This window comes from Phyllobates terribilis, unplaced genomic scaffold, assembly GCF_046119375.1.
Source record: "Phyllobates terribilis strain yellow unplaced genomic scaffold, ASM4611937v1 Scaffold_11__3_contigs__length_659146591, whole genome shotgun sequence".
In the NCBI taxonomy this organism is placed as follows: Eukaryota; Metazoa; Chordata; class Amphibia; order Anura; family Dendrobatidae; genus Phyllobates; species Phyllobates terribilis.
Genome location: NW_027362771.1, coordinates 410,601,263 through 410,626,432, shown reverse-complemented (window position 1 = coordinate 410,626,432; position 25,170 = coordinate 410,601,263). Strand labels below are relative to the sequence as shown.

Here is a 25,170-nt window from a genome sequence, read left to right as displayed (position 1 = left end):
TGGCGCGTTCTAATGCAAGTCAATGGTGGCGAAAACGCAGCACTTCCGCAAAATAATTGGTAGTGCTGCGTTTTTTTCCCGCAATGATAATCCACAGCGGAAATTTCCACCGCATGTGCACAGCACATGTGGATTATCATTGGGGAACATGGCAGGCCTTCTACCATGCTTTTTTTAAGCGTTTCTGCAGTGTTTTTGCCGCTGCGGAAATGCTTAAAAAACGCATCGTGGGCACACAGCCTGAAGGTTTAAATTATAGTGTGGAATAAATGCGAATATGAAGAACAGGAGCTTCCTAGTTGACATTGTGAAGCAGTTACGAGTGATCATAATACTGACCAGCTGTCGACAGCAAGAGGAGGAGATTCTTTCTGCCGAGAATTATCTCTGTGCCATGTATGGTGAACACTATGGGTTCCATTCATCAAGCGTTTGACAATAATGCGAAGTTGTGCAAAAAAAATATGCGACTTGGCGTTTTCATGGTCACCTCCCGCCAAATTCATAAAAAGTTACACCACTTTAGTGGCACAACTTATGCCAGACCTGGTTCCTGACTGGAGTCTTTTGCGAGGTGCACAGCACTGAGGGGATGTGCCTCTTAAGGAGTTCGGCACATCTCACCACCATCATGCTCCTTCATTAAGATTGTTGTGTACAACCCCAGCACAGAATTAGTCAGTTCCTACATGCCCAGTTTTTAAATTCAATAACTGAATTTATGGTTGTCCACCATCTTTAATGTACCAAATGTGTTGAGTATATGATTTTGTAGGAAATATTACAGGTTCTTCTCCCACCCTTCCTAGTACAGCCCTTCGTCAGACTGCTCAGAGGTCCTGTCCATACAATGGCTGCTGGTGGAGGAGTATGTGATCATACCTGTCATTGTATGGACAGGAGGGCTGGTCAGTGTGTGTGAAAGGGCAGGAGGAGAACACGTCATACTTCTATATTAAGCTCAAAGTCATGGTTCCCCTACACAATTACCACAAAAAAGAAAGTGGCAGCTAATTTAACTGCCGAGTATGTAAAAATAAATGTTCAGTTTTTTTTTTTAATAAACTAAGCCATACATGCAAGAAAAACGCTCCTCTTGACAAAAATTCTTTACCAATTATATATTACCTATACCAGAAGGATAACACTTGCGATCAGTTGTAAAACAAATTTCAATTTACTTTATTTTTTAACAGAACAACATTTGACCTAGAGACAAAACAGAAATTCAAGGTGTCAAGTATAACCCAACATTTACCATGTTCATACTTCTGGAGCCATAGCCGGTCACATTTGGCATATAATGCAGAATCACAAACCATAGCCCCTTTTCAAAGCAGATTTGGAAGAATAAAGCTGAAATTCAATCCCTTCCATGGAGAAGAGGAGAAGGACAAAGAACAACAATTTCCGCTCATACAGTAACAGCACGCAGCTCAACAAATCCTAGTTCTGACCAGTGGATCCAAAACCACCAGCACCTCGCTCTGTATCATCTAGGATCTGCGGAGGAAGACAGCACAGAAGGACAGAGGATTTAATAGCCACCAGCTCTGCAGACAGTAATACAGCTTGGTCATATGGATAACCCATTTTCAACAAATCGTTATTGAATACAATTACTCACTTTAAGTTCCTCAAGATCAGGGTAAATTATCTGCTCACATATCAACTGAGCCACTCGGTCACCTTTTTTAACTGAAGTATAAAAAGTTATACAATTATTAACACTTGGCATCATGGTGGTTACATTAGCTAAGAAAGCAAGGTACCTGAGTTTTTTTTCTGAGTGTTGTTATGCTATGGTGAGTTCTAGTTTAAAGCCATGATGAGCATGTGCTGTGTTTTTTTGCACTGTGCAAGAAACAGTATTACAGTTGCAGCAAAGTGTATGAGATTTAGAGACCTCATGTTCACTGTGCTCTTTATTTTCATTGTTTTAACAGCACAGAAACTGACTTGTGGTGCGTTTTTGAAAAAAAAAGAAAACAGTGCTGTGGAGTCGGTATGAAGTGGACAGACTTCGAAAATGTATAATAAATTGGGTACAGTAGTACAATGCAGAAAACTTGAAAAAGTTATGAAATGTCCTATAAAATGTCTGTTCTGTTCCTGATCTAAGGGTCTAGACTTTTAGTGGAGATGAATCTGTGCTGCACTTTATGTACACGCTCAGTAGTGAGGCAGGGCTGTGGAGTCAGAGTCAGGTTTGGCTTACAGACTCCACAGCCCTGGAAAAAATGCAACATAAAATTTCTCTTGCGGTAAATATGCATTTTATTTGCAGATTCTCCCCATAGACTAAAATGAAATGAGGAAAACCTGCTGGAAAAAAAACCCACAGAACTTTAATCAATAAAATTTTATCAACAAATAAAAGCAGATTAAAAACATGATATGCCAAAAGGAGACAAAACGCAGTTTGGGGAGCCCCAGCCCCACAAAAACAAAACAACTTGAGTAACTTAATTGTTGCAGAAATGCAGCACCACCAAAATGCACATCGCTGGAGCAAAGGAAGTCAATTAATATCATGAAGTACACTGAACTCTGGGGTTATATGTAACCCTGTGAAAAGTCTCATGACGATTTGCTGACAAGGTCAACTCTCAACATACGAGACATAAAACCTGTTGCTTTTTTTCTGGGTCAGATTTTAAGCTTTACTTTGCTGTGCATTTTATTGTAGGCAACACCTTTTTAAAGTTTTGAAAAATAAATCCCTTTGATGACTCCTCTATATTGGTTCACACTAATAGTAGGTAAATGGGGTTTTCCCCTTTTTGCAGCAAGAGCCTTTTACTAAAAAGCAGGGCTGTGGAGTCGGTAAGCCAAACCTCCGACTCCAACGCCTCAATTTCCATGACTCCCGACTCCCTCATACACGGCTCATGTTTAAGTGATAAATTTACTGTAGCACAGATTCATCTCAGCTAAAAGTCTAGACCCTTAGATCAGGAATAGGACATTTCAGAACTTTCCCAAATTCAATGAAAAAATATTCCCCACAAACTGCATTGAACTACTGTACCCAATTTATTATATATTTTAGGAGTTGGAGTCGGTCCATTTTATTCCAACTTTGATTCAGACTCCACAGCCCTGAAAAAAGCCCTATTGAAGAGACTGTCAAAGACAGCGAGATATTGTACCTTGGCGACACATACAAACCTTCAGAAGTCTCACAACACAAAGGCACGTACCAGCAAAGGGCTCCTTTCCAAAATTGAATAATACAACACCAACGTTTCCTCTGTAGTCTTCATCAATTACACCCGCTAAGTAAGAGGGAAAATACAAAACAAAAAAAAATAAAACTTGATTAATGAAGACCAACATCTAAATAATATTTATGTCCACATTTCAGATGCAGCGTCTTCAAAAAAAAAAAAAAAGGGGGGGGGGGGGGGAATCCTTTGAAAAAAAATGAGCAGGCGAAGCTACATGGAAATTCCTTCACAACACAGAAAAATATTCTGCATTGTGTAATGATGGAAAATACACTGCAGTCAGTGGAAGAATGCACATTAGTGCTGGCAGGTTAGTGTGATGGCCCTCAGATGCAAGCTGTAACTGTGTCAGGGCCTTGGCTCTAGAAGCTGCCTACGCCTTCCAGCTGTGGAATGAGGACAATGTTACATTGTGTTTGTATTTCTATAGAGTATTCAAAATGTTTCGATTATTAAGAGGAAATATTTCAAGAAAAGAATTGCAAAAAAAATACAATTATATTACACTAACCGGTAAACTGATTTTCTGGAGCACATGACAACATACCATTATTCCCTCCCTTTTCTGTCTTTACATGGGGGGGGGGGGGGGGTTTATAATCGCTTGGATGATGTGCATTTAAAAAATTAATTTTTTTTAATTTTTTTTTTTTAAATATGCGACAAGTGATACATGACCCCCTCCAACAAACACAGAAAAGAAGGGAATAAAAGGGTGCTGTCATTTGCTCTGGAAAATCAAATTACTGGTTAGTATAGTTCTCATATTTCCCCCACACCCATGACATCATGAGAGATCACAGAGGAATCGTCTCTTAGGGCGACACCATCACTTTCAGAACTTTACGTCCAGGGGCAGAGAAAGACAAAAGATATAATCAGTAAGTGGCTGCCTAACAAAGATTCTATAGAAGCCTCTGCCTTCTCGTCCCAAGATGTGAACATAGTAGCGTGTGATGCAAGACCCTCCGAGAGCTAAATAGATGAATAGTATGGCTCCCACAAACTCCTGTGTACTCCTCTAACTCGCAGCTTTCCCATTACTTGGTTTCCCAAACTGAACGGAGGAGAAAAAAAAAAAAAAAAAAAAAAGATACATTTAGTAGAAAAAGATGTAGCTTTTATATACACATGTCTAAGCAGTTAAAATCTCTCTCCGATTCAGGATTGGGGACATATAGAACGTGGACATTACCTTCAGAAGTGCTGGGTCTGGTTTTAGGATAACCCAGATCTCTAGAATGGTCGTGTATAGAACAGAAGTGGACATTGCTTGGAGTTCCCCAGTGTGCCTAACCAATGTAACAGCACTTCAGTGTAAAGGGTTTAGTAGGAATGACCTTGATTAGCGCAAAAGAGGCTTTAGTGAGCCTTCAAGACTAGGTGCGAGTCCCATGGGTGCACTTTGGGAGCAGGGACAGAAGAGCACTCGTAACCGATGGAAGAAAGCTTATCCACAGATGGTCAGCCATTTCATATTTAAAAACGGAGCCAAGGGCAGAAATTTGTACCTTTAACCCCTTCAATTCAAAAAAGTACAATGTAGAGAGCCGGAATCATAGGTGGCCATCTGTAAAACTCATACGAATTCATGGAGTAACTAGGTGGAGTAAATGGACCCCATTCACGTAAAAGTTATGGGGAACATATGACTGTGTCCACCCAGCTTTTCTATGCAAACAGCCACACGCAGGGGTGCATTTTTGTCAGCGGATGGTTGGCAGCCGTACAATAACATAGCGGGCTACAGAGGTGGCACCAGTTGAGCGCCCCTGCACTCAAACAACCTTGACAGAGGAAATTTTGCGACTGCAGCAATGTATTATATGTACATAATTCTTGTTATTTCACATGCAGAAATACCTCCAACATCAATGAAGTGTTTAGCTGCCAAACCGGATCGTGGAGCTAAAAAGCAAGATGAGAAAAAAGGGAAATGAACACATTAGCACAAGCACATTTATCACACTACGGACCCTCGGCTAATGACAAGCTACAAGGTTTCTCCTCTTGCAATATAATTACACGTTATAATAGTCATTGTACTATTGATTTCTGCAGACAGATGCTCTGCAATGATCTCAAAATATGCACAAGCCATAGAGGACTACTGTTCCTACAGCATGAGAAGATGTCCAGAGCTTTAGGCCAAGTGCACACAGAGCATGAACTTCTAGAATCGACAGCTCACTCGCTGCCTAATGTATCCACCCCATTAACAGATCCGGTTGAAGTGTAAAACAGTCAGTGGCAGGGTATACATCATGAAAAAGCTAGCTTTAGAAAAAAAAAAAAAAAGTGTATTTACTTATGTTAGTTACTGGCAGATTTGAAAGTCAGTATTGATCTAAAAACCTATGTTTCATGTACCCATTTTTCAATGGAAGCACGCTGCCATCTTGTGGATGGCACAGCTTCTCACAGATCCCTTCTGAAGATGACTGGAAGCACGCTGCTCCTGAGGACATAGTGCTACTTTATTAGACGAGATCCTGCTGCTTAGTGAAAAGAGACCAGGGAGTGTTTCCATGCGCGCAGCTGCCGGGGACATCACTACACGCACTTACAAGACCGCTCAGTGCCCTTCTCCAGTGGGGGGGGGGGAAAGATTTTAGTCAGCCACCAATTGTGCAAGTTCTCCCACTTAAAAAGATGAGAGAGGCCTGTAATTGACATCTTAGGTAGACCTCAACTATGAGAGGCAAAATGAGAAAACAAATCCTGAAAAATCAGTCTGATTTGGAAAGATTTTTTTTTTTTTTTTTTTTCCTTCATTTTGGTGGAAAATAAGTATTTGGACAATTACAAACAAGATATCTTGCTGTCACAGACCTGTAACTTCTTCTTTAAGAGGCTCCTCTGTCCTCTACTCATTACTTGTAGTACTGGCACCTGTTTGAACTTGTTAACTGTATAAAAGACACCTGTCCACAACCTCAACCAGTCACACTCCAAACTCCACTATGGTGAAGACCAAAGAGCTGTTGAAGGACACCAGAAACAAAATTGTAACCCTGCACCAGGCTAGGAGGACTGAATCTGCAAGAGGCAAGCAGCTTGGTGTGAAGAAATCAACTGTGGGAGCAATAATTAGAAAATAGAAGACATACAAGACCACTGATAATCTCCCTCGATATGGGGCTCCACACAAGATCTCACCCTGTGGGGTCAAAATGATCTCAAGAATGGTGAGCAAAAAATCCATAACCACACAGGGGATGGGGAACTAGTGAATGACCTGCAGAGAGCTGGGACCAATGTTACACTGGCTACCATCAGTAACACACTACACCGCCAGGGACTCACATCCAGCAGTGCCAGACATGCTCCCCTTGTTAAAGTGGTTGTCCACTACTTTAGATTACAAAAAGGCTTAGGGGCCCCTGGGGGATACATTGGGGTAGGTAAATACCTTCCGTTGCAGATAATGCCTGTGAGCGGCGCTATCACTGGCCGCTCACAGGCATCACGTTACCCCCGGCTGCAGCCGGCTCTGACATCCGCTGATGTCACGACAAGTGCTGGCAGCAGCCAGGGGTCTTTTTCTTCCTGGTGGATGCAAGGCTGTGGGCGGGGTTACCCCCCTGCATCACACCCGGCATCCACCGCGCGCTCTGCCTCTCCCTATCCTTGGGAAGCGAACGGTGGATGCTGGGTGTGAAATGGGGGTAACCCCACCCACAACCCAGCAGCCACCGCGGGGACCCAAGCGCTGCGTCACGCCTCACTTGTCGTGACGTCAGCGCGGGGTCAGGTGATGCCTGTGAGCGGCCACAGATAATGCCTGTGAGCGGCGCTATCTGCAAGGGAAGGTATTTACAAAAAGGCTTAGGGGCGACGGGGGATTAATCTAAAGTAGTGCACAACTTCAAGCCATTACATGTCCAGGCCCATCTGAAGTTTGCTAGAGAGCATTGGATGATCTAGAAGAGTATTGGGAGAATGTCATATGGTCAGATGAATCCAAAGTAGAACTGTAAGGTAGAAACACAACTCGCCGTGTTTGGAGGAGAAAGAATGCCGAGTAGCATCTAAAGAACACCATACCTACTGTGAAGCATGGGGGTAGCAACATCATGCTTTGGGGCTGTTTCTCTGCCAAGGGACCAGGTCGACTGATCCATGTACATGAAAGAATGAATGGGGCCATGTATCGTGAGATTTTGAGTGCAAACCTCCTTCCATCAGCAAGGGCATTGAAGATGAAATGTGGCTGGGTCTTTCAGCATGACAATGATCCCAAGCACACCGCTAGGGCAACAAAGGAGTGGCTTCGTAAGAAGCATTTCAGGGTCCTGGAGTGGCCTAGCCAGTCTCCTGATCTAAACTCTACAGAAAACCTTTGGAGGGAGTAGCAAGTCCGTGTTGCCCAGTGACAGCCCCAAAACATCACTGCTCTAGAGGAGATCTGCATGATGGAATGGACCAACATACCAGCAACAGTGTGTGCCAACCTTGTGAAGACTCACAGAAAACGTTTGACCTCTCATTGCCAACAAAGGATATATAACAAAGTATTGAGATGAACTTTTGTAATTGACCAAATACTTATTTTCCACCAAAATTTGAAGAAGAAAAAAAAAAAAAAAGTCTTTCCAAATCAGACAATGCGATTTTCAGGATTTGTTTTTTCATTTTGTCTCTCAGTTGAGGTCTACCTATGATGTCAATTACAGGCCTCTCATCTTTTTAAGTGGGAGAACTTGTACACTTGGTGGCTGACTAAATACCCCCCCCCCCACTGTATATTATTACAGTTGTCCCTTCTACTCTGCAGATTCATTATCTATCACACTGATCTGTGCTCTGATTAAAAAGAGTTCTCAATCCAATCAGAGCACAGATCAATGCAACGATGGCAGATAGTGAAATGAGGAGCACCAGGGAAAAGTCTTCTAATAAAGCAGGAGTAAGTCACCAGGAGCAGCGTGCACTGAACATGGCTGCCCTGAGCAGTGCGACCACGCAGCCCAGAGGCGATCCATCACTTCCATGCTGTGGAGTGATACAGTGGCTCTAGGAACGTCAGGGAATGCTGTTTTCCAGTATTCTGGAGTAGTTTTCTCCTTTAGTGGCATTAGTATTTGTGCATTCTTCTCTATAAATTTAAGTTTTGTTTTTTTTTTTCTCTTTTACAAAATGCTCTTACATCAAATGTCACAAATTTTACTTTTTAGGCATCTCACTCCAGCCACTGCCTGGAGTAAGGTTTCTGGAGAGGTTTTCAATTTGGCACATTTCAGATTTTGTGCCAAGTTCAAGGAATAAGGGCACTATATTGAATAATTTGCCACACAAAAAATTATTTAGTTAGGTGAGGGGGGGAGGGATATTCAGATGTGTTTATTATAGAAGAAAAAAAAAAAAAAAGAGAAAAAAATATATATATGTTGGTTTGTGTCACTATTTCCTGAGACCCTCAAAAGCTTTTTATCTTTGAGTTGAGAGGAGTTGACTTATTGATACCAGTTTAGGGGGCATAAAAGTTTTGATTTTTTTCTCCTTAAGGGTATGTGTACACATTCAGGATTTGAAGCAGAAATTTCCTGAGTGTTTTTGCCTCTCCCTGGCAGAAAAAAAAAACGCATGCGGATTTACATGCATTTTTGATGGGTTTTTACATGCGTTTTTGTACATTAATGAAGGCTTTTGGAGCTAAATAAAGTTATTTGGTGGGACATTACTTAAGCCCTTGGATTACATTAAGAACTGGGGTGAGTATATTGGTTCATTTAAATGATTAAAGAATGGGTCTGTTGTATTTCAAATAGAGTGTTTACACTGTGTCTGTGTTTCTTTACTTTAAAGTTTGGTCATGAAAAGGTCTGATTGACACCTTGACATAACCAAACAAAAGAGGGGTTTCAGCTGGTCCCATTCACCCAATCTTCATTAGCATTTCTATTCAAGTAATTTATGAGACTGCTGTGAGCTGCTAATTTTAGCCTGGGAAGGTGTCATTAGGCAAACATGGTCCCTGGCCATTAAACATCCCACAGATGGTTCACTAGCCACTACATCAGCACTCAACAGCGTTTTGGACACAACATATTTATGTTGCGTCCAAAACGCGGTGTTCTAATGCCGCACTTTTGTTGTCGGTACATGTAAATCCACCGCATATAATGACACTTCAATCAGTCAAAATCTGCAGCGGAGACCAGCGTGTCTGCTACAGAAATTGATACGTTGCGGGTGAGTTTGCGTACGTGGCCATGATCAGGAGCCGCTGCAGGTTTGACGTTGCGCTTATACAGCGTCAAACCCGCAGCATCCAGATGTTACGGTATAGTGGATGGGATCTCTAGAAATCCCACATCCACTATGCGTGCATCAGAGGCTGCGAATCACTGACATACGGCACGTCTTTCAGGACCGCAAAATGTCAAATTCTCTTGTGGAGTCGCTAGTCTCCACCACAGAAATTTGACCACTAAAATGTATTGAATGCTGTAAATACGCATGGTTCAGTGAACACATTTGGATTTACTTGCGTTCAATAGAACGCAGTAAAAATGTGCATCCAAAGCGGTGCTACGTCTGAATTATGGGCACAGAGCCTAAAATAATAATAAAAAAAAAGAAACGGCGTGGGCGCCCGCGTTATTTTTATAACCAGCAGAGGGAAAGCCGACCACTGGGGGCTGATATCAGTAGACGGGGAAGGGGCCATTAACCAACAATGTTCCCTGGCTATTAATATCAACCCACAGCTGTTTGTTCAGCCTTTACTGGCTAGGTTGCAGGGGGACCCCCTATAAAATCTAACCAGCAAAGGCTAAACTAGACAGCTACGGACTGATATTAATAGCCATGGATACTAGCCCCCCTCTGCAGCTATTAATATCACCCCTCAGCAGTCCCAGAGATGGCGCATCCGTAAGATGCGCCAAATCTGGCGCTTAGCCTCGCTCTTCCCACTGCCCTGTAGCAGTGGCAGTAGGGTTGGGGGGTTCATGTCAGCCTTGTATTGGCAGCTGACGTGAAGCCCAGGTTAGTAATGGAGGAAGTCTATAAGACACCCCCATTATTAATCGTGTAGTAAAGTGGTCGGCACTTTTTCAATAAAAACACGGCGAGAATAAAGTATTTTAATAAAATAAAAAACACACGGTTTTTAAATGTTTTTTTTATTGCACACCTCCGCGAAGCCCTCGATCTCCTGAAAAAAAAACATAAAAACAAACAGCTTCTACAGCTGTGACATCAGAAACCACTGACGTCACAGCTGTAGAATACAGCACTGTATACTGACAGGAGTGTAAAACCAGTACACATGCTGCAGGAGGTCACTGGGCTTCATCAGCAGATGAGCCCCAGTGAGCTAAACAGGGTGGGAACATTCTTGCAATGTTTCCAGGGTGAGCATCAGCTGATCGGTCACGAGACTGATCAGCTGATCACTGGCATCAGCAGTCAGCTGATTGTCAAGTGACCATCAGCTGATTCGTGACATCACTGCAGGTCCTGGCAGCTCGGTACACTGCAGTGTGCCGCTGGCTGCCAGGGAGACAGCATCACCACCGGGGACCAAGAGGACAATGGGGGCTGCTGGACAGGTGAGTATACAGGTTTATTATTTATTTATTTTTTTTCCCCTACTACTGCGGCGGAAACGCATTAAAACCACATCGTGTGCACATAGCCTAAGTCATTTACTATTTAGGCTAATTTATTTTATACTTTGATGAACCAGACTTAAACATTTGGTATTTCAACATCTGTACGTTACCCAATTTCTTTATTTTTAATGGTGGAGGGATGAGGGAGTGAATCAAATGTTGTACTTTATTTTTTAGTTCACTTGGAGGGCTTGGCCCTGCAATGGCCTGATCACTTACACTATAGTAACACATCAGTGATTGTGTCAGAGGAACGATGGAAATAACCGTTCACATACATTCAGCAGCGATCAGAGCTTAGATCCAGTCACTGCTGGTGGAGAAATGACAGCTGTGTAACAGATGGATCTCAGCTCCTGGGCCCCTCAGCACTTGGTGATCCACGTAAAGTATCACATCATTTTACTCAAAAAGGCTAAGGGGTTATAAGGAGTAAAAACAGAAGTGGCCATGAACTTACCAACTCTCCCATAACATCCACTGGGAACACAGATCTGAATGTCTGTTTTCACTATAGCTTTATCTTGTGCATCAATCACATAATCATAGGCACTAAGGAATGGAACAAAAATAAAATTACAAAATAAGACACTATGCATTAGACACATCAGCATGGTCTGCCTGTCACACCAAAATATTAGAGGTGTTAGTCTGGGGGAAAGAAAAAATGCTGTAGTGACATCCCGGGATCCTCCAGTGACATCGCAGCACAAAGTATTAATATACAAAGAGCCCAATACTGGGGTCACACATTGCAGAGGGATGTGCAGAAACTGGGGAAAGGCATGCATGTATTTCTGCTCTGTAAATTCCCCTATTGTCCCTTGGGTGATGAGAGGGGAGAAAAACCCTCCCATGCTCACAAATGTTTGTGGCGGGAGGATAGATATCCATCTATCCTCCCACCACAAACATTTGAGGGGAAAAAAAAACCTCCCAAGTGACAATAGGGGGATTTACAGAGCAGAAGTTGGGCAGCTTTATTCTTGCAGCAGACTGCACACAGTCTCATGGCAAGTCTGGCCCCCCATGTAGACCCTCATACTCCCACGCTTTAAGCTTTGCCCCTTTCTCTACAATGAAGCCCTTGGGTGGCAGCACGGTGCACACATCATAGCCCAAATGGAGGTGCATGTAATGAATAGTGTTGAGCCACCCCCGTAGTGTTCGAGTTCGGTTCGGTTCGTCGAACACCCGTGTGTTCGTCGAACACAGTTAAAACCAATGGCAGGCAAACAAAAACACATAGAAAACACCTTCAAAGGTGTCCAAAAGCTGACAAACTGCTCAGAAGACATAACTAACACATGGAAAAGTGACAAGTACATATAGTCATGCGAAAATAAAAGAGGTGGAGGAGTAAAAGGAGGGGGAGACACAGATATAGGCATGTCATGCCCTTCTAAAATCCAAAAAGTGAGAAGCCGACACGGCCAGTCCGCTCCTGCCCGTGCCACCTCCGTGTCGCCGGGTTTGTGCCAGAGCCGCGGTGAACCCCGACGGCCAGCCCCCCTCTCCCAATACTGGTGCCTGTCCGCTGGTGGGTCGAGAGAGCCCCCCTGTGGTGGAGGCAGCTCTAAGCTTTTTAATTTAAATTGTCCCTCTAATTTGAATGAATACACTTTAAATCCATTTACAAGGATCTATTGGAGGGCAAGTCTCATGCCAGCAGCCGCGTAATTCCAGCTCCAGTAGCGTCCACTAAAGCTGCTGCAGTTAAAAAGCTTTTATAAGGATCGAGCTCGGCTGTCCACCGCAAGGCATCCTAGTGCCAATCCCAGCCCCTATGCCTTGGGGTGCCTCCTGATGCTCTTCACTAAGTATCCCGTGGTCCCGAAGCATTTCCTTTGAAAAAATTAAGTGTCCAAACTACAGGTGGTGTAGCTTGCTTAACAGCCGGGATAATCCGCTGACTAGCAGACACTGCTACTAGGAACAAAGTATTTCCTGGGCTAGATGCAGTTAAAAATTTGTAAGTAGTTACTCTCGTTGGATGCTGAGAAAGCATTCTATAGAGTCTCCTGGCACGCCATATATGATTCTCTTAAAAAGCTTGGGGTAGGGGTCTAGGGGACCCTTTTATAGCCAAAATCACGGCCCTGTATCACAATACGTCACCTAGGCTGAAGATAAATGGAACTGTAGCACCGAGGGCTCGGTTGCTACAGACGTATTGCACCTCACCCAGAGGTGTGATATCTCACTCTCAGATAAGGATGGAGTGTGGATCAGGACCCGACACCTGCATGCATTACACCACATTGCCGTGGGGCAGGGCGACCAATATGCCCCCGAGATGGGCACGACAGTCCCTGTCTGGAGTGGGGGGAGGGAACACTGAGGAAGGGGAACCCTGCAGTGCAGGAGCAGGGAGGAAGCAGTTCCTGGGTGCATTGAGAAGGGAGTATAAAAGGTGGGCACCATCTTAGTTCAGTGCAGAGAAGTCTGAGCAGAAGTGGCAGGGAGCAGGGGCTCTGCATGAGCTCTGCTCCGGAGGCGGGCCTAGTAACAGAGGCCCAGGCCTGCAAGAGGGAGAAGGAAGGAAGAGGAGCGGAGAAGGCTCCAGGAACGAGGAATGAAGGGATCCCAGGGGTGCGGACGGGCGAGTCGCCACCGCACGCCCGAATCCACCTGCGTGGAGGGGTCAGGCCAAAGGGGGAGACCGGTCCCCGAACTAGTGGAGGCAGGAAACGACCCTCAGCTAGAAACCGGAGGCTCTGACATTTTATGTGGCGCAGCCCCTTGCTCCACCCGCTAGGAAGGCACCACATAGGGTCAGGGAAACTGGCGCCAAGTTTACCAAGAGGAGGCCCGAGGCAGCCGGACAGAAGTGTTGGTAAGAAAGGCCAGACAAAGGACACACAAAGGGGGTCCTGTGAAGTGCTCCAAAGTTATCTGGGAGTTGTCTGAGCCCCTCACCTGGTGAGCACAGTACGACGTGGGCAGCCGTTACCTGCAGACGTGGTCTGGATAATAAGAACTGTGAGTAAAGGCCCTGAACTGCATCACTGACTCCGTGTTGTTACTGCTGCTGCCCTGCACCATCACCCCCATCCTCTGCATACACTGCCCTGAGGCTATACTCCTCCCGTGGGGAGTTATGCTACGCTCTGCTGCACCCACAACACCAGCCTTAGCGGTCTGCCCTGTAGCGGCGGTTCACTCTGACCGCAATCCACGGGTGGCGTAGTCGGACATTTAAACATCAAAACCACATAAATAGTTCCGCCACTGGTTTGACCGCCCTGAGCCACGGAACCGGATCGCCGCCACGAAGACTACAACCACCAGCATCCACCAAGAAGGGTCCGGCTCCGGGTGTCCCAAGGCCCAGGGGGTGCGTCAGAACATTTTCATCACCTTTCACAATCACCAATGGGACAAGGCAGGGATGTCCTCTGTCCCCTCCCTTATACATCCTAGTGACGGAGCACCTGCTCTCATCAATTCACCATAACCCCAATATTAGGTGGATTGAGGTGGGAGGCACCGAGTACAAGTGCTCTCTATTTGCTGATGATGTCCTAGTATATATCACTCAATCACATATATCCATCCATGCTGTTATGGCTGAAATAGATCACTTTGTTACATGGTCAAATTTTAAAATCAATGCAGCGAAGTCTGAGGCCCTCGATGTCTCCCTCCCTAAATCCATATAGGATTCCATCCAGTCCAACTTTCCCTTTGCCTGGCCCTCACGGGGTATCAAATACTTAGAAATTCCTATTCATAGAGACCTCTCCCATCTATGTTATCTTAATTTTGGGCCCTTTATTGAACAATTCCATACAGACCACGGTTGGCAAGTTAGAACTGTAAGATTCACTACGTGAACCACTGGTGTTTTGTGGAAAAGCACATGTACACTGCGTTCCAAATTATTATACAAAAAGTGTTTAGGAGTGATAAGGGAAGAATTTGTTTGTTTGTCAGTTAAACTCATTGATGGTGATGTGTGTCAGGGCTCTTTATATCACTGTAAGCAATTGCAGACACCTGTGCTAATTAGTTTGGCAGGTGTGTCCAATGAAAGGCAAGACTACTTAAGAAGGCTCTCTCACATTATTAAGCAGCCTACATTTTCTGCCAAAATGGGAAAGAAAAAGGATGTGTCGGCTGCTGAGAAGCAACAAATTGTGGAGTGTTTAGGTCAAGGCATGACTACAATCAACATTGTGCGATGATCAGGATGAAGTGTCTTGGCAATCAAGAAGTATGTAGCTGATTCACAGTACACACGTGTGCGTGCTGATAAGGGCAAATTGAGGACTCTTTCCTACAGGCAATTACGTCAGGTTGAAAGAGCAGCGGCAAAAAAGCCTTGTCATAGCAGCAGACAAGTTTTTGAAGCTGCTTGTGCCTCCAACGTCCCCCGAACAACAAGATGCAGGGTCCTTCAGAGGTTTGCAGCTGTGCATACGCCATCCTGTCGACCTCCTCTATCCACTTCACACAAGCAGAAACGGCTCCAGTGGGCCAAACATTACATGAAGACTGATTTCAAAACTGTTTTGTTCACGGATGAGTGCCGTGCAGCGCTCGATGGTCCAGATGGATGGAGTGGAGGATGGCTGGTTGATGGACACCCCACGCAAACACGGCTACAGCGCCAACAAGGAGGAGGTGGAGTAATGTTTTGGGCTGGAATCATGGGGAGAGAGATTGTCGGCCCCTTTAGGATCCTTGAAGGCGCTAAAGATGAACTCCATAATGTATGTGGATTTTCTCAAACAGCACTTCCTGCCATGGTTCAAGAAGAAGAACCGTGTATTTCACAGCAAGATCATTTTTCTGCATGATAATGCACCATCTCATGCTGCACATAAAACATCTGCATCTCTGGCTGATATGGGCATAAAAGGGGACAAACTTATGGTGTGACCCCCATGCTCCCCTGACCTCTACCCCATTCAGAACCTTTGGAGCATCATTAAAAGGAGTGTCTATGATGGCGGGAGGCAGTTCACATTTAAGCAACAGCTCTGGGAGGGTATTCTGTCCTCATGCAAAACAATTGAAGCAGAAACCATCCAAAAGCTGACAAATTCAATGGACGAGAGAGTTCAGAAGCTCCTTTCAAACAAGGGGTCCTATGTGAAAATGTAACATCACCTAGAATAAAGTTTTGAGTTGAAAACTGTTTGATCTCAGTTTCTAACAACCTGCTAATGCTTATAATTTCAAAAATGACCATTTTTTTGGTCTTTATTAAAATGAAAAGGTTGATCGAAAAGTTTGGGGGATCTAACAGTGTGGCAACCCAGTAGTCAGGATTATTTCTAATTCTCACAATTCGAGGGTCATGTTGCAGGTAGTGCAGCAAGAAGGCACTCATGTGTGTTGCGCATCCAGGAGCACCAAGTCCCTGAGGTAACAATCATGCTTCCTTCCTCTGTCCTCTCCCCCCAACCTCGCACAACAGAAATGTGATCAAGGTCTCCCTCATCTGATGAGTCTTCCATCAGTTCGTCCTCCACTTCTTCCTGGGCTCCTGCACCTTCCTCACTAGTTTGGCTGCTACCATGCGCCCTGGTAAAACCATCTCCCCCACCCTCACATGCCTGCCGCCTTGGTGCTGCCGACCGTCTGGACCTTGCAGATGTTAGCCCTTCCGCATACAACTCCTCCTCCTCTACTTCCTCCACCTCCTCTTGTGCCACCACCTGACTCCGAATTCTGTTTAACATGTGCTCCAGCATGTAAATCACCGGAATAGTCATGCTGATAATGGCATCGTCAGCACTAAACATCTTCGTCGCCATTTCAAAACTGTGCAGAAGGGTGCATAGGTCCCTGATCTGAGACCACTCCTCCAGCGTGATTTGCCCCAGGCTATACGTCAGAACGTATTGCACCAGGGCTTGTCGGTGCTGCCACAGTCGCTGCAACATGTGCAGAGTTGAATTCCACCAGGTAGGCACATCGCATTTTAGCCGGTGAAGTGGCAGGCCCAACGACTTCTGTAGAGATGTAAGTCGCTGAGCTGCGGGATGCGAACGGCGGAAGTGAGCACACAGCGACCGTGCCCTCTGCAGAAGGCCATCTAGTCTGGGATAGTGGGCTAAAAATTGCTGGACAACCAGGTTCAACACGTGAGCCATACAAGGCACGTGTGTGACATTGCCCCGGCGAAGGGCCGCACCCAGGTTTGCAGCACTGTCGCACACGGCCTTCCCTGGTTTCAGGTCCAGTGGAGACAACCATTCATGAAATTGGTTCTCCAGAGCTGACCACAACTCCTCAGCTGTGTGACTCACATTTCCCAGACATTTCAATGTAAAAACCGCCTGATGACGTTGAGCCCTACTGCCAGCATAGTAAGGAGGTGTGCAGGATCCCTTCTGCGCAGTTAGAAAGCTTGTGGCATGACCAGACAGGCTTTGGGTGCAGGTGGAAGACCGAGAGGAGGTTGAGGAGGCAGAAGCAGTGGAGGAACTTTGACATAAAGAGGATTGACGCACAACTCGTGGGGACGGCAAGACTTGGACAGCAGCCCCTTGTCCTGCTGTCACCATAGTTACCCAGTGCCCAGTCAGCGACATGTAACGCCCCTGTCCATGCCTACTCGTCCAAGTGTCTGTGGTGAAATGCACCCTGTCACACACAGAGTTTCTCAAAGAAGCGGTGATGTTGTGTGCGACATGCTGGTGGAGCGCAGGCACACCTTTCTTTGAGAAGTAGTGCCGACTGGGCATCTGGTACTGGGGCACTGCGACGGACATAAGGTCTCGAAAATCCTCTGTGTCCACCAGGCGGAAAGGCAGCATTTCTGTAGCCAAGAGCTTGCAGATGGTGAAATTCAACCTCTTAGCTTTCTCATGGCTAGGAGGAAATGGTCTTTTACTTGTCCACATCTGAGGGACCGAGGGCTGGCTATTGTGCTTAGACGGGGTTGATAAGGGTGTCCCCGGCAAACTGCCGGTCTGTGAGGAAGATGCAGGCGGACATGTTAGGTTGCCTTGATCCAAAGGTGGTGCTATCGATGTCGGACAGCGCTCAACACCAGCTGGTGTTACCACCTCCAAAGAAAATGATGACCTGCCAATCACGCTGGCTGTTGCGGGTAAAGAGGTGGCAGGTCTGCGCCCCAAAACAGGTGTGACTGCTGTCCCCCCAGTCACAGAGGATGAAGAGGCCACGGATGCACAAGATATGGCAGACGGTGGTTGGCCCGGCCGGCTAGGCCGCATTGTAGCACACCGAGCTTCCCACTGCAACTTATGCTTCATGTCCATGTGCCGGTTCATGCATGAAGTACTCAAACTATGTATTTTTTGGCCTCTACTTAGCTTTTGCTGACAAATGTTACAGATAACACAAGTTGGGTCATCTTTATCGATCTGAAAAAATGCCCAGGCTATGCAAGGCTTAGCACCCATGCGACCTGTAGAGCCACCACGACTTGTGGTGAGATGCAGAGTTGTGTTTGAGGATGCAGTTGTTGACGTGCTTCCAGTACTACGTCTCTGTCCAGGAAGGCGCAACCTGACCTCGTCGTCACTAGCATCTTCCTCCACCTCCTCTGCTGACCTCATCTCTTGGCTGACTGTGGGTTGACAGTAAGTGGGATCTCCGACCTCATCATCATCATCACCCTGTGCGTTATCACACCCGTCGTCCTCAGAGCCAACCTGTTCCTGCCCTGACAAAAAACTAAAGTTGTCGCTCCAATCAGGTATTTGAGTCTTATCATCGTCTTCCTCATTGTCTCCACCAACAGGAGTTACAGTTTGGGAATGAGGGTCTACATTATGGTCAGAACCTTCTGCGTCTGGTCCTGGATCCGACTCATAAAGATTCTGGGCATCAGTGCAGATCATTTCCTCGTCTGGATTCACAGAAGCGCTGGAGTTGACCTCTGATTCCCAGGCTATAGTATGAGTAAACAGCTCTGCAGACTCAACCATCTGTTCTACCTCATACTCAGACGGGCAGCTGGAGATTTGGGAGCTGTGAGGAAGCAAGTGCGATTTGGGTGACACCTTTGAGGACTGGAGTATTTGTGATGTTGAAGTTGATGTGGAGGAGAGCCCACTTAAAGGAGCACTTGATATCCGTTGAAGCACCTGCTGTTTTTGTGCCTCATCTGGAATTTGTAGCGATTGGCGTGGCCGTAAGAAAGGGATCTTATCACATTGTCCGCTAAAAGAAGTAGACATTTTAGTTTGGCTGGAAGATGGTCTTTCTTCTGCACCTACCCCACGGACACAACCTTTTTTCCCCTTCCCAACACGCCTATTCCCCTTTCCACCAGCAGCAGGCCTTTTTCCACTCATTTTGGTGGTTAACTAATTCACAACTCTGGAGTTGTTTGCACAAAAAAACAATGGATGGTAACCGAGCAGAGCTGAGTGGCCAAACTGTGGTATTAGGCCAAAACTATTGGCTGGGTTAGATGCAGAAAAAAATTATTTTTAACTTGCAACCTGATGGAGGTCAGTATAGATGGACTAATAGACCAAGTCCCACACACAGCTAGAAGCCCAAATATTTTTTCAGAGCTAGATGCAGAAAAAAATTATTTTTAATTTGCAACCTGATGGAGGTCAGTATAGATGGACTAATAGACCAAGTCCCACACACCGCTAGAAGCCCAAATATTTTTTCAGAGCTAGATGCAGAAAAAAATTATATTCAGTTTGCAACCTGATGGAGGTCAGTATAGATGGACTAATAGAATGATGCTATGCCCAAAAGATTTTACTTCACTAGGTGCAGTAAAAAAATTGGTATTCTATACACAGGTGGTATATCTTGCAACACAGATAGGCTACTCCACTGACTAACACACTCTGCAATAGGCCAAAAAGGATTAGCTTTGCTAGATTCAGCCAAATGCTGTGAAAAAAACTTGCACAGCACTGGCACAGACCTGCCTGGCAAAAACTGATAGGAACTCATGTAACCTAGTCCTGAAAAGGACTCCAATTACAATTAGTCTTTACTCCCACAATCTATCTATTTAAGAGCACAGACCTGCCTGATAAAAGTCGTAGGAAATGCTGTAACCTAGTCCTTAAAAGGACTGCAATCACAACTATTCCCTACTCCCAAGCTATCTGTATATTTGTGCGAAAATTGGCTTGAAATTAACAAGGTATAGCGCACACAGCAACAGCGGTGCCGTCTAACATGCAGCTGCAGCAGTGAGAAAATGGTGGCGACGGGGAAAATGGCTTGGTCTTATAGGGCAAGGACATGTGACATACACTGCCAATCACACATGCCCTTGCTTGTGTGAAAAAAAGCACTTCGCTCCGTGTGTGCGCTGCTGATAGGCTGACAGATTGCACCTCCCCACTGCAAATGCGGGAAAGAGAAAAAAAAAATGGAGATCTTCATTGTTCCTGCAGAGATCCATCCCCTGCCCCTCCCCCCGCCCCGCTGTACACTCAAACTGCGTATTAACATTAATTTTCATCATTACTGAGAAAAAATCCAGTTATGATTTTGGTGCACGAACAGTTATCGAACATAACCTCGAACAGCCGAATTTTTCTCAAATTGTTCGTGTTCGCCGACCGGCTCGAACACCGCCCAAAACAGCTCGAATTTGAGATTGGCGAACAGTTCGAGTAGAACAACGCTCATCTCTAGTAATGAACCCCGGCCAGCCCCCTCCACAGTGCACTACTACCTCAAGGGGGGTGTATGGGCCAGGCTGAGGACCCCACACTGTGCACTCACCCCAGACCTACAAGGTAATGGCTGACAAGCAGCGATACATTCACCATGGGCACCACTGTTAGATTTCGTTGTCTCCACCACAATGAGGTATCTGACTACACCAATGATGTCCATGTAAATGCCCCATGTCACCATCTATCACACATGGCCATGCGCACTCTCACGTGACACTTTGCATCTACCCCCCATACTTTACACATCAGCACAGATCTCTTACCTGTACAGATCATAGCCTGCAGCTCGGGCGGAGCCTCTGGTTGGAGTGGACGCATGTTCTGACAACTTGGCAAAGCGCAGCACGGCAGAGGACTTGTCACTGCTATCTTCTTTTGCCCGTTTGGCGGGAGATGAGGGCACTGGCGTGAGCGGCATGGTGGGAACAAGACAAGATGAGATCTAACAATCCCGCCAAGCCCAAGGCCCGCCCCATATATGTACGTGACCGCGTCACTAGCACTCCCCCCGAGCGCCTCACTCCGCCACTAAGGCTGCACGGGCTGATACTGGAGCACCGGTGCTGATACTCTGCTGCATGCGCTATAACCGGCTGTGGAACTACGAATCCCAGCATTCCGCCGTCCATGGTCCCGTTATCACTGACGAGCCCCAGTACAGTGGCATGCTGGGACTCGTAGTTTCCGTGGCGCAGGTCCTACTACCACATAGCGGGCCTTGAACTACTCCCAGGAATACAGTTACCTTGTCTGCTGAACGCCCGAAAGTGCTGGGGGACACAGCGGGAGGGAGGCCAGAGTTTGCAGCATAGCCGCCATCCCTGTGCTGCCGCAGCCATGATGGACACGTGACCTGTATGCTGCGCCTGCTGCGGGGTACAACCTGCTGTAACAGAAGACAGAGGTCCACACTTCCTAAGGCTGCGGTCACACCACAGCGTTTTCTCTTGTTCTGATCAGAAAAGTGTGATCAGATTTTCCCAGATGAGAAGAAGATGGGGAAAAAATGTCTCCACCCTGTAAGTCTGTGATAATTTGGACTGCAGTCAGATGTCATCCGAGTGCATTTTTTTCCCACTGACTCATTGACTTGCATCTCTGCATACCATTGGAATATTGGTTGCAGACTGAAGAAACAAATCGAACATGCGCAGGGCCCATAAGATAACATTGGCCGAGTGCGATCCGATGTGTTGTCTGCACCAGCCCTGAGGATGACATTTCTCACTTCCGATACAATCAGCAGTTCTCCAGCTTACCCACGGACCTTGGCCGGTATGAGGGCTGACTAGCTTGCCGACTGACCTCCAAGTGATCTTGTGGCGAGAAAAAAGATAATTGCAATGATGTGAATTGCATTAAACTTCTTAACATCTTTTAATAACTTTTGGTGCGTTTGAGACTGTATAGAAGTCTGAAATCAAATATGCACCTGCTGTCACCGTCACTGGCATCTGGCAAGTGCTGAACAAACGTTGCCATTTTTGCAATAACTCGACTTGCTCCATAATTTTGTAACTTTTTAAGCCAAACACTGTAAACTGCCTAATAAATGCATTCCATAGTATTAAAATAAAACTTCCCATATTATAACTTTGTACAGGCAACAGCTGTAAGCTGTGAGCGGACTGCAGTTGTCAGACTTGTTCTTCCTTTATGCGTAGCTGCCGGGGGGGGGCAGAGGGGGTGGTGGCCCCGCACTCTGAGGGTCCCACCCTGAGCCATGCCAGTGTAACTATCACGCCGATAGTTACAGCCTGCGGCAGAGCAGGGAGACTCGATGTCCCTGCACTGCCAAGCGGCCGCTATAGGGCCCTTGAGCAGGAGGGCGAGGGCCCCCGGTGCCAGCATCAGGTCCCCCACTCGTAAATGCAATTGATGAGAGAGGGAGCGCGTCGGCGATGTTCCCTCTCCCATTAGTCCCCCTCTGCATCTGATGTCAGTTTTGCAGACACTGACGTCATCACTTGGTGCCCGCTGTTCTGAAGATGTGCGGGTGCTCGAAGCAGGGGGGAACAAGGTAAGTATTGTGTTTTTTTAATTATTTTTTTCCTATGGGGGTGCATTATACTACAGACTGCCTATGGGGGAGGGATCATTATACTACAGACTGCCTATGGGGGAGGGATCATTATACTACAGACTGCCTATGGGGGTGCATTATACTATAGACTCTGCCTATGGGGGTGCATTATTGTACAGACTCTGTCTATAGGGGTGCATTATACTACAGACTCTGCCTATAGGGGTGCATTATACTACAAACTGCCTATGGCAGGGCATTATACTACAGACTCTGCCAATGGGGGAGCATTATACTACAGACTGCCAGTGGGGGAGCATCATACTATAGACTGCCTATGGGGGAGCATTATACTACAGACTCTGCCTATGGGGGTGCATTATACTACAAACTGCCTATGGGGGAGCATTATACTACAGACTCTGCCTATTGGGGGAGCATTATACTACAGACTCTGCCTATGGGGGTGCATTATACTACAGACTGCATATGAGGGGGCATTATACTACAGACTCTGCCTATGGGGGAGCATTATACTACAGATTGACTATAGGGGAGCATTATACTACAGACTGCCTATGGGGGTGCATTATACTACAGACTGACTATGGGGGAGCATTATGCTACAGACTGCCTATGGGGGTGCATTATACTACAGACTGCCTATGGGGGAGTATTATACTGCAGACTGCCTATGGGTAGCATACTGCAGACTGCCTATGGGGGAGCATTATACTGTAGACTGCCTATGGGGGCGTATTATACGACAGACTGCCTATGGGGGCGCATTATGCTGCAGACTGCCTATGGGGGCGCATTATACTACAGACTTCCTATGGGGAGCATTATAATACAGATTCTGCCTATAGGGGTGCATTATACTACAGACTGCCTATGGGGGTGCATTATACTACAGACTGCCTATGGGGGAGCATTATACTATATGGAGGCCTATGGGGGTGCATTATACTACAGACTGCCTATGGGGGAGGGATCATTATACTACAGACTGCCTATGGGGGAGGGATCATTATACTACAGACTGCCTATGGGGGTGCATTATACTATAGACTCTGCCTATGGGGGTGCATTATTGTACAGACTCTGTCTATAGGGGTGCATTATACTACAGACTCTGCCTATAGGGGTGCATTATACTACAAACTGCCTATGGCAGGGCATTATACTACAGACTCTGCCAATGGGGGAGCATTATACTACAGACTGCCAGTGGGGGAGCATCATACTATAGACTGCCTATGGGGGAGCATTATACTACAGACTCTGCCTATGGGGGTGCATTATACTACAAACTGCCTATGGGGGAGCATTATACTACAGACTCTGCCTATTGGGGGAGCATTATACTACAGACTCTGCCTATGGGGGTGCATTATACTACAGACTGCATATGAGGGGGCATTATACTACAGACTCTGCCTATGGGGGAGCATTATACTACAGATTGACTATAGGGGAGCATTATACTACAGACTGCCTATGGGGGTGCATTATACTACAGACTGACTATGGGGGAGCATTATGCTACAGACTGCCTATGGGGGTGCATTATACTACAGACTGCCTATGGGGGAGTATTATACTGCAGACTGCCTATGGGTAGCATACTGCAGACTGCCTATGGGGGAGCATTATACTGTAGACTGCCTATGGGGGCGTATTATACGACAGACTGCCTATGGGGGCGCATTATGCTGCAGACTGCCTATGGGGGCGCATTATACTACAGACTGCCTATGGGGGCGCATTATACTACAGACTTCCTATGGGGAGCATTATAATACAGATTCTGCCTATAGGGGTGCATTATACTACAGACTGCCTATGGGGGTGCATTATACTACAGACTGCCTATGGGGGAGCATTATACTATATGGAGGCCTATGGGGGTGCATTATACTACAGACTGCCTATGGGGGTGCATTGTACTACAGACTGCCTATGGGGGTACATTGTACTACAGACAGCCTATGGGGGAGGGAGCATTATACTACAGACTGCCTATGGGGGTGCATTATTCTACAGATTGCCTATGGGGGTGCATTATACCATATGGAGGCTTATGGGGGTGTATTATTCTACAGACTGCCTATGGGGGTGCATTATACTACAGACTGCCTATTGGGGGAGCATTATACTACAGACTCTGCTTATGGGGGTGCATTATACTACAGACTGCATATGGGGGAGCATTATACTACAGATTCTGCCTATGGGGGAGCATCCCACTACAGACTGCCTGTGGGGGAGCATTATACGACAGAATCTGCCTGTGGGGGAGCATTATACTACAGACTCTGCCTATGAGGGAGCATTATACTACAGACTGACTATGGGGGAGCATTATACTACAGACTCTGCCTATGGGGGAGCATTATACTACAGACTACCTATGGGGGAGCATTATATGACAGACTCTCCCAATGGGGGTACATTATACTTCAAACTGCCTATGGGAGAGCATTATACTACAGACTCTGCCTATGGGGGGTGCATTATACTACAGACTGCCTATGGGGGAGCATTATACTACAGACTCTGCCTATGGGGGAGCATTACACTACAGACTGCCTATGGGGGAGCATTATACTACAGAATCTGCCTGTGGGGGAACATTATACTACAGACTC

General features: G+C 46.1%; 1 protein-coding gene across 1 annotated transcript; it reads right to left on the bottom strand.

The window, feature by feature from the left end:
* Positions 1 to 1,158: 1,158 nt before the first annotated feature.
* DUT (deoxyuridine triphosphatase) lies at positions 1,159 to 21,397 on the bottom strand. The gene is made up of 7 exons (XM_073653069.1): positions 21,242 to 21,397; positions 20,760 to 20,898; positions 11,313 to 11,404; positions 5,094 to 5,138; positions 3,204 to 3,278; positions 1,628 to 1,698; positions 1,159 to 1,503 (listed from the first exon to the last, which is right to left on the bottom strand). The coding sequence occupies exons 1-7, from the start codon at positions 21,333 to 21,335 to the stop codon at positions 1,447 to 1,449; spliced, it is 573 nt and encodes a 190-aa protein (XP_073509170.1). The 5' UTR covers positions 21,336 to 21,397; the 3' UTR covers positions 1,159 to 1,446.
* Between the last annotated feature and the right edge of the window lie 3,773 nt (positions 21,398 to 25,170).